Raw genomic sequence first — 10,789 nt, forward strand, 5'->3', positions numbered from 1 at the left:
GCTTTCATTCTTTTTTTCAAGATGGGTTCTCTGTGTAGCCTTGGCTGTCGGGACAACCTTGGCTGTGCTCTGTAGACCTGGTTGGCCTTGAACTCATAGAGATCCATCTGCCTTTGCCTCCTGAGAGCTGGGATTAAAGGTGCGCAACATCACAACTCAGCTTTTTTTTTTTAATAAACTAAAAACTGCAGTAAAAAAATCATTTTGGTTCTCTCATGGGAAAAACTAAATTATTTTAGAATATTTTAAAAGCATTCTTTCTATTTATTTCTGTATTTTAAAAAGGTAAATGGGTTAAATGGGAAATGTATTTTAAACTGTTTCACACAGCATGCAAAGAACGAACCAACAGAGATGAGGAATAAAAATACCCATGGATAAAATCCACGTGTGTGGATGATGACTCAGGATGGTATAAATAACTTGTGAGGTGAAGCAAATGATATTTATATCATTCTGGAGGAAGAAAACATTTTATTAATCAACTTCCATGGCAGAGACAAATACAGACTCAGTGAAATTAAGTCCAATGCTTGTAGCCAAAGAAAATGAAGATTATTTAAGGCGACTTTGCTTCTTTTTCATCTGATTCATCATCCATCACCTAAAGACAGAAAGAAAGAGAATTCAAGAGTTAAGGAAAGATTAGAAATTGTTATTTTTTTTCTAATTTAAACATCAACTGCCTGCCTGAAATAGTCCATGACAATGCACAGTACTCCAACAGCCCAAAGCACAAGATTAGGTCAGAACCTGTGATCCTAAGACAATAAAAGCAAATTAAATACATATCAAAGAACTGTACCCATGTTCCCTGTCTCAAAAGAAAGGCCTCTGGCAGCAGTGTCTCAGCTAGGCAGACTGAAAATGGCTAGCTGGCATTCTTCAGTGAGAATTATTTCATGCTTTTAGAAAAGTGTGTGTGACAGAGAGAGAGAAGGGGTGTGCATCCCAGGGCAGCTGTGGAGGTAGGAGGACAACTTTCTGGGGTGGGTTCTCTCCTTTATCCTTTAGTTTTCAAATGTGGAACTCGGCTGCCAGGCTGGCACTGTGAACACTCTCATTTTGTTCTGAAAGCACCTTATTTACTGAAATACATTCACTGAAGTTTAACTAAATTATTGTTGTAAACACACTTAATCAAAACCTGAATCCTGTCAGGAGTAGAGTGCAGGCCTGAAATCACAGAATCCAGAGTTCGTGGCCAGTGTCTGCTGCACAGCAAGCTCAGGCCAGTCTAAACGACAGGAGACCTGGACTCAGAAAACCAGCCAGACAGTGGAAAGATGGCTCAGGGTAGAGGGCTTCGCTGATGGGCCCAAGACCCGATCCCCATGCCCAACATGGTGAAGAAGAGGACCAATCTCAAGGCTCCTCTTGTGCATGGTGGTGTGTGTACATACAAACATGTGAACAAGAATTAAAATAGGCGTGGAGACAGGCCTTTATTTTTAGCGTGAAGGCAGGCAAACCTCTGTCAGTTCCAGGACATCCTGGTCTACACAGTGAGTTCCAGGCTAGCCTGATCTACAGGGTAAGCTCCAGTCCAGCCTGATCTACAGCATGACCCAGAGCCTCATAGTGAGACCCGTCTCAAAGCAGAAAAGAATATATTTTTTTTTAAAAAAAGGAACCCCTCCTCCCAAAATCTCTTAAAATAGTTTTTAAAATACTATAAACTATTTTGATTTTACTCAAAAAATATTTTAAACCTAGAGAAGTGTGAAGATTTTCAGGGAAAAAAAAAACTTAAAGGAAAAAGAAAAGGCTAGTCCTCCCATGGGCTGATGTAATACTGGGTAATAAAGGCTAACACCCCTGAAAAGGGAAGAGTTATAGAAAGCTATTAATGTTTATCTCCTTACCACACCTACTACAATTATGTGGCAATGCAGCAGTCAATTCTGTGCCTACCCTGGACATGTGACGAAAAATGCTCCTTCTTTGTTAATCTACTGGCCTCATCTAATACTATGTTTTCAAAATGCATCAGGGATGAGGGAGGAGGGGAGTAATGATGCAAAAACAAATCTTGATGAGCACAGTGGCAGAGAAGTCCCAGCAAGTTGGAGGCTGAAGTCAAAGAGTCACTCCAGCCCAAGAAAGAGAGCAAGACCACCCAGGCAGCAACACCAAACAATACCAAAAACTGAAACATTCCATGGGTTCTGATAAGAGATACTTAATGGAAGAATTTTCTCCTAGTTTCTCTGTGAGGTTGACTAAAAATAGGTATTTTTAGAATAAACATTTTATATTCAATTTCAGTGATATCTAATCCAAAGACTTCTGCAAATCAACTCCTTTGGCAGAATCATTCATAAATTTGGAGTAAGATTCCCAAGAAGTTTTTCAGTATCAATGTGCAAGGGACACTTGTTGAGACCCAGCCTAGCTGTTCAGTGTTGATGTGCAAAAGACGCTTGTGAGACCCAGCAGAGCTGCTGCAGAGAAAGACAAGGGAACAGGCAGGGCCTGTAATCTTTCGAGAAGCCCATGCACTCAGGGCTGAGACATACAGGGAGCTTTGCACCAGCAGGGAACCAATAAGGACTTGTGCTAGATGTACTAGACCAGAAGGCTGCTCTTCAGGACTACTCAGAGATGCGTGATTCTCTAAGCAACTAGGAGAAGACACCTTTAAAGCTACACACCACTCACGGGGTTTCTCAAATTTCTAACCTCTATGACAGTTTTCTTGTTGAGAGCCTTTCCCTGAGGCCCTGCTTCTTAGCAGTGCCACTGTGATAACTCTGGGGCACATGGCGTGCCACCAGGTAAATCGGCATGGAGCTGGAGCAAGGTTGAGATGTATCCAAACCCTGAAAATCTCAATCTTGAGATGGGCAGGACTGAGGATTGCTCCCTCCCTGTTCTATGCCTTCATGCTTTGACTCCCTACCTCTGCAATTCTTGAGGCAGTCACTCAGCCTAGAACCTGGAATTCCTCTTCATGCAATTAAAGGATCCCCACCATCTCAGCCCCAGCCAATGATATGTGCCCACCCTGAAAATCTCTTTCTAGTCCCCAAGGTTCATATAGCCCTTGTTCACCCGAATAAAACTCACAAGCTGTTTAACCGAATATCGTCTAAGAGTTGCTGTATCACTGAGGAGCTCTGACCTAAAAGGCTGTAACACTTGAAGAGCTTTTTCCGAAAAGGCTTTCTCTCTCTGGCCACTCACTGATGGGCCTGGTACCCCTGGACCCTGCCAGCCTGGCTAGGCTTCATTTCTTGGAGTCCAGTGGCTGCACGTTCTGATGCTCCAAGGAAAAGAAGCAGGTGTCCCCTGCCCCTGATGGCTGACGGGCTGAACTCTTTCCCTGGAATCCACAGAAAGTGGAAGGAGAGAACCAGTTCCATAAGTTCCCTCTGGCCTGCACCAGTGTGCGCACCCACATAACAAGCATGCACACACACTCACATACACGGAATAGAAAAATTGAAAAGAGACTAGGTGTGGTGGCACATTGCAGGATATCCAATCACACTGTGAACCCCAAGACTGTGTTGTTTACTGGAAAAACCTGTTTCTAGCTGTGGTATGGCTCAGTCCGCTCAGTCCTAGCACACACCTTTAATCCAAGAGTTTTCTGCTTGGGTACTGTCAACAGGATGAAATAAAGTTAACCCTAGGTTAGGGGCTGGAGCAAGCAACCGGTTGACAGGGGGTGAACATAGGAAAAAAAAAACCATAGAGTGTAAGAGGAAGTCAGGAGGATGGATAGAGAGTAGAAGGCAGGGACATTCAGTCTGAGGGTTTTTGAGACAGCATGGGGAAGAATGTTTCTTCTCTGGGGGCATCAGGTGAGGAGGGTCAGCAGGGTGCTTTCCCTGCCTCCCTGAGCTAGCAGGCTTTCACCCAGCACCTGGGTCCCAAGTCTTTATTGGTAAAATTGAATAGTTGAAACATTGTTAAAAACAACAGTGGCACACATCTGCAATCCCAGCTCTTGGGAGGCAGGAGTTCAAGGTCACCCTCAGCTACACAGGGAGTTCAAGGTGACCGTAGGCTACAAGAAACTGTGTTTAAAAGGAAAAAAAAAATGGTTGTGGAGATGGAGGAGAATAATAAGTGGATAAATTACTTGAGTTCTTCCACTCTTACGTTCACCTACAACTGCATGATATTTTCTTGGAAAAAGGGTTTCTTTTTTACACCTGCTCCAGTTCCCAAATAATGAGACGGAGCTTTTTTACATTTATTAATAAGCTCTAAAGCACAGTAGCTGGGCAGATTCTCACCGATTCTAACTTGACTATGCTAGCGGGGTCTACTTGCCAGCCATGTGCCCTGTTACCTGTCCTCTAGTCTCACCCTGGCTGCTTTTGCTCCATCTTTTTCCTCCCCAGACTGGGAATGGAAGTCCCGCCTACTGCCTCCTCAGTCACTGGCTCTTCAGCTTCCTTATTAACCAATCAAAGATAACTGGGGAGCATTCTTTACACACCATTGATACAGTAAATTCTTCAACATTTCTTATAACGGCCATGCCTGGACCACAATCCGATCTTGGGACACAGAAATCAGCATCTGAACACAGAGTGTACCAGACCACCCTCCAACAAGTGTTTTGAAGCCTCTGATAACGTGAATCAGAACAGACTCACCTATGGAGTTTCCCAAGTAAAGGCAGGTTATAGACCGGTCCCTCTTTACTACCAAACCAGCCTGTCAGTGTGGCCTACCTGCTCTACGCCTTCCACTTCTGGAATATAAAACTGCAGCATGTTCTGAATCCCACTCTTCAGGGTGATGATGGAGCTGGGGCAGCTGGTGCAGGAGCCCTGGAGCTTCAGCCGCACGATGCCATCTTCAAAGCCTCTGTAGAGCACGTCGCCCCCATCCTCCTGCACAGTTGGCCTGCAGCCACAGGACATTCAGAACACATTTAAAACAACAGACGCCTTCAATGAAAAAGATTAAGACAGTTCATTGTTCTGTGCATGTGTTTTTGTATGTGTGCATGTGTACATGTACTTTCATGTATGTGTGCGTACTCGTGCACGTGTTTCCATGTGTATGTGCTCACATGCCTGTGTTTGTGTGTGTGTGTGTACCTGCCTGTGTGTGTGTTGCTCACTGACTGGAGTTTCTCACCGAACAGGAATCTATTTGTTAGGCTAAGCTATTTCTGCCACAAACATTGGGGATTGCAAAGACACCCCATGGCCAGCTTTCTTACTGTGGGTTCTGGGGACTAAACTCAGGTTATCATGCCTACATGGCAAGCACTTTACCATCTGGTCATATCTCCAGTCCCATAACGTGATCAAATTTAGATTTTGGTTAGTGTGTGTGTGTGTGTGGCACGCACACACATATGTGTAATCAGGTGAAACCTTCTGGAGTCTTTCTTTTCCACGTAGGTTCTGGGAATGGAGATCAGGTAAGCAGGCTTGGAAGCAAGTGACTTTCCCTATACTGAGCATCCTCACTGGTTCACAGTCACTGGTGTGTGCGCAGCTTTTTTCCTCCCCACATAACTCACTCTTGTTGAGCATAAGTGCCCATCCATCTCCGGGCTACACAGTACTCCACTACAGAAATGTGGCAGAGCTGATTACCTACCCTGCTGTTAATGGGTACTTGGTGTCACACGCTTTGTGGACAGGTATTATGACTGGGATTCAGGATTCAAGCCGGGAACGGAGGCTCAGGCCTGAAACCCTTGCAGAGAGGAAGACTGCCAGGGGTTCTAGCTCAGGCTAGAGTTCCAAGCCAGCCCAATTGCAGAGTGAGAACCTGTCTCAACAAAAGTGCAACTGTTCAGATTGGCAAACAATGCTTTTACCCACCCTTACATGCCCCAGAAAAGGGAAGCACGCCACTGCTTCCTGCTCTCCCCAGCATGGCCATTAATCAGAATGAACCTGTGTGCTCAATGAATTTAACTCTGCTTTATGAACATGCATACATGCTGCTTTAGTGCATGAGCCACGCACATGTGAAAATAATATTTCATTCTTGCCCACTGCATTACACATATGCCAACATTTTTTCAACTGTTAAATCATATGTTCAAAAAACTCTATCTAGCTTGGGTGTGGTGGTTTATGCCTTTAATTCCGGCAATGAGAAGACAGAGGCAGATGGATCTCTGTGAGTTAGAGATCAATCTGGCAGATACAGAGCAAGTTTCAAGCCAGCCAGGGCTACATAGTGAGACCTTGTCTCAAAAATACATAAATAAGTATAATAAATCTTAAACTCTCTTTCCTGATTACTTTATGCTTTGTTGGGGAGAGGTGTTAATTTCCTCACATAGCTGTGGGATATTTCACGTCTGTCAAATGTTCATTTATTTTGAATCTGTATATTGGATGGTTAGAATATATTCTTGCTAGCAAACGCTCTCACTGTGTGGTGGTGTCTCCAGCTGTTGGCACACTGTCTCTGGTGTCTGTGTGACTTCAGGAGCTCTCCTATAAAAACTGTGTGATGCTATGCACTTCTCTAGCTTATCTGCAATGTTTCTGTCCTTCTGTTTAGGTTATGCATCCTGATAAGGAGCATGTAGTTGGTTTTCTCACATTCTGACAACTTCATCCATTGCTAGCCATCTTATGTTCCTTTAAATGTTCCTGCCAAATCCTCAGGCATAATGCTGTCGTCGTTTCCAGTCTGTTTTCTTTTGCACGGAACAAGTACTCTTTTGTCTGTCTTTTCTTCTACACAGCAGTCACCTCCAATTACCAACTTCACTTTTACGATTCTACTATGAATGGTTACTTTGACCATGCCTCGCTCAACAGGGCCAAGACTCACACACTTCTGTGCACACTCGCCCTCTGTTCAGGCGTTTCTCTTACCTCTATACACTGAGCCTCAGGACACTCTACCTTCTCATCTTTCCCCGGATTCTCCTTTCTGTGTGCTTCCACCTGGCTTTTCACTCCTGTTCTGTATCCTAGCATGAGTCCACTCTTCAGCTGTGCCACATCTCACATGAAACTAATCTAATAAGGTCTTAATTTATTATAGTTTTAGTTCCATAAATACTCTTCTTTCCTTACAGATTGCTGTTCACGCAGGAGTTCCTCATCTTTTCATTTATTTTATCGAACATTTTAATCACCTGTCTTAAACACCAGTTACAATATCTCCAGTATCAAGGATCCACTTCACTTTGTTTGTTCAGTTTCACAGTAAAACTAGTAATTATTATTATTATTATTATTATTATTATTATTATTATTATTATTATAAACAGGGTGTCTCTATGTAGCCCTGGTTGTCCACAAACTCAGTATCTGCTTCTGCCTCCCACATGCTGGGATCAACGGCAGATGCTGCCACACTAGCCACTCAGCCTCTTGTATTAAATATCTGTGCTGTGTCTTAAAAAAGCTGAAGAGGAGCACATTTTTCTTAAAATATGGACTTAGTATCTGCTGTGAGACAAGTGGAGACAGGGTGTCCCCACTCGTCTTGTCGCTACTGTTGTTTTTCAAGGTCTTACTGTGTACCAAGCCAGCCTCAAACTCACAGAGACCCTACTGGTTTCCCTAGCGACTGAAAGCCAGAGTCACCACGCCAGGCTCTTGTCTTTACTCTTTTGGGGGCAGCTGCTATGTGCTCCTCTCTTCACTATCCTTGAGAATATGAAGTCCACTCTCTTTCCTAAACACTGGCTATGAGGGGAAGTCCTCTTGACTATATCCATATGGACTGCTGTAAAGATGGGACTGAATCCCAGGGTGCAGGCTTTAAGTTCAAGGGAAATAATGTTGCTTTACACTGACTAGTTATCTGGAGCCCTGCTCCAGTGTCCTGCTGAAAGCCTGCTACTTTAACAAGAACTGTCTCTGCAGCACTAGACTAAGGGGCATAGGGGCCAAGCAGAGGGGGCGCAGTTTTAAAACATACCGTATTCTAGTATCTAGCAGTTCTTTAATCATTGCCACGACTTCATCATCTTCTTCAGAACCTAGGAAACAATTATAAATAAGAAAAGCAAGAATAACAATTTTGAAGTCATATAAGCATTAAAACAGGAGGATTTTCCCATCATAGCCAGGCATGTTGGCACTCAAAGAGCTATAAAAAGACCACTGAAGTTCAGGGCCTGCCTGCTCTGCATAGGAAGTACCAGGCTAGCTAGATTTTAGCAAGCGCTTGTCTCAAAATCCAAAACAAACAAACAAACAAACAAACAAACAAAACACAGAACACATAACTTGGTAAAGTGACAGCTCTGTTGGGGAAGCATTTGGTTTGCAAAAGAAATGAGCATCACTCGGTATTCAGTAATGTACCCCCACCACAGCCTGATGGTTAGGGTTGAGGTGGGGCCAGCGAGGGGCAAATCAACATTCTCAAATCAACGTTCCCAAAAAGCAGCATAGAAATTCGTCATCTGATTTCACTGCAAGTGTATGACAGAAAGGCACAGCTACACATGAAGAATCTTTTTAATCTTTAGTTTCTCGATTAGTGACTTTTCAAGGTAAGATGTGGGCCTTTTGGAAAGTCCTGAAACACTTTACAATCATTGCCAAGAATGCCTTTTCATTTCAATTTTGCTTTACCATGTATGCATGTATACATGTGTGTGATGTCCTGTCTGTGTACCTGTGCACGTATGTATGTATATCTGTGTGTGCAAGTGAGTTCGTATTCTGTGTGGTACTGGGAGCCTGGGCCTGGAACACAGAGCATGTTCTCTACCACTGAGTTATACTTGCTTGAACTTTGTAAAGCTGCATGTGGTTTACCAATGCCTGCATAAAAATATAAATCTTCCTTCAAAAAATAATACAGAAAATTCATGCTGTGCTGTAATAAATATTAGATTCCTGGCAACCCCACAGGTAATGTATATTAAACTACTGACATGACGAAGCTAGTCTCTTAGAGCAGCAGTCCTAAGCTGCCCTCCCATCTCCACCACTCCCTGAATAAAGGGCACTTCCTGCAGGCATGTTTACATTCCCATGTATAAATTTACACTGGTGAGAACAGACTTTATTTGATCCACACTTCGGTCCCCGAATCAGCATGTAGAAATAGGCTCACTATAAATCCATCTTTGCAAAGTTTTGCCTCACTGGCTGTTTGATCTCATTAGTCTCTAACCCTGCACAGTAACTTTGCTTCTAGAAACATGTTAACATACTTCAGACATGTCAATGAGAGAAATTCCTACTGATAGGGTGTTCAGGCCAGTGAGCTTGTATGGGCCATTTCTTTCCTTCTTCTTTTCTTTCTTCCTTCCTTCCTTTCTTTCTCCTTCCTTCCTTCCTTCCTTTCTTCCTTCTTTCTGTCTTTCTTACTGTACTAGGAACTGAACACAGGGTTTTGTGTTTGCTAGACAAGGACTCTACCTCTGAACTAAATTCCAAGCCCAAAATTTGTATATTTTTATTTTTGGTAGGCACAGTTAAGTTGCTCTTTAAAAAAGAAGGGGTCATTTTATGTATGTGTCTATCAAGAACACACATCCAGATCAGTGGCTACCTGGATTTGATCTCAGTTCTGAAAAACGAAACAAAATATGCCTTATCATTTTCACTTTGTGGTGTGTGTGTGTGTGTGTGTGTATGTGTGTGTGTGTGTGTGTATGTGTGTGTGTGTGTGTGTGCTAGTGTACATGCATGCACATGGACACACACATAGCACTGAGGAATAATCCTGTATGTGTACACACCAAGGAATATACTCCGCCACTGAGCTACATCCGGCCCCTATGGAAGGTTAAAAAAAATTTAGTTATAACCATTTAATAGTCCAGAACACAAACACAGACATACAGATAGACATGTTGAGGGAGCTTGGTTGAGTCCATCAGCTGAGAGGCAGTACAGTGGAGTGAGTTCATGCCAGTTCAGTTCATGGAATTCAGAGGGAGTTTTTACCAGGACAGTTTTACAGAGACAGGTTGAAGAGAAAACAAGCCAGACACAGGAGAAGACAGAATGAGCCAGAGAATGAGAGGGAGCCAGAACATTAGAACAGATTGCTAGAGTTAGTTTGAGGCCAAGCAGAGCTTTTAAGTGAGATGGTGAGAAAAAAGATTGAATCAGTCAGCTTGGAGAGGAGTTTGAGCCAGAACAGCTGAGTTGAACCATCCAGCCCAGAGTTCAGAAAGAACAAGAAAGGGTGAGCTTATTCAGCAGTAAGTTTCAGAGGCTGAAAACATTTTAGCCCTGGATTAGATAGTATGGAGGCTAGAGGCTTCCACAGCTAGGCCTAGGTTAGCAGACAGAGGCAGTAAGCCTCCAAGATGACACTTACCTCAGGCAAATAAAGGACACTTTTGCAGCCCAGTGCTGAGATTACAAGTGCACATGCTACAGTGCTCAGCTTTATGATACAGGTTCTTGGGACTGAACTCAGTCAGGTCCTTGAATGAGCTAGCTCCCCAACCCACCTAGAATATTTTTTAAAACCTACTTAAGTCAATATAAAAAAAAAAAAGACATATGACTCACTTTTTTAAAATTACAAGACACAGAAAACCTCTCAGAATCAGGATTAATACAAGAATGAAACCTAAACAAGATATAACCAGCCTAGTGACACAGACCTATAATTTCAGCTCCCAAGGAGGTAGAGGCAGGATGATTGTAAGTTAGGCCTGCCTAGACTACAAAGCGAACTACATAGTTGTTAGCCTGGGAAACTCAGTAAGACACAGCCTCAAAAAATAAAAAGTAAAAAGAGAACTCAGTGGGAGAGCACTTGCCTGGAGTGTACACAGCCTTGAGTTTAGGCCCTGGTACTGCAGAGATAGATAGATAGATAGATAGATAGATAGATAGATAGATAGATAGATAGATAGATA

At 43.1% G+C, this 10,789-nt stretch overlaps 1 protein-coding gene across 2 annotated transcripts in view; it reads right to left on the reverse strand.

The window, feature by feature from the left end:
• Positions 1-454: 454 nt before the first annotated feature.
• The window catches only part of Nfu1 (NFU1 iron-sulfur cluster scaffold), a 24,403-nt gene continuing 14,068 nt past the window's right edge, over positions 455-10,789 (reverse strand). For both annotated transcript variants that reach the window (XM_055617644.1, XM_055617645.1), the window contains exons 6-8: positions 7,873-7,933; positions 4,692-4,866; positions 455-604 (exon numbers count right to left, since the gene is read on the reverse strand). In XM_055617644.1, coding sequence (XP_055473619.1) covers positions 560-604; positions 4,692-4,866; positions 7,873-7,933 — 281 coding nt within the window. In that variant the 3' untranslated portion in view covers positions 455-559. The remainder of the gene's footprint in view (positions 605-4,691; positions 4,867-7,872; positions 7,934-10,789) is intronic.

This window comes from Psammomys obesus, unplaced genomic scaffold (assembly GCF_907164565.1).
Source record: "Psammomys obesus unplaced genomic scaffold, mPsaObe1.curated_primary_1811, whole genome shotgun sequence".
Taxonomy (NCBI): Eukaryota; Metazoa; Chordata; class Mammalia; order Rodentia; family Muridae; genus Psammomys; species Psammomys obesus.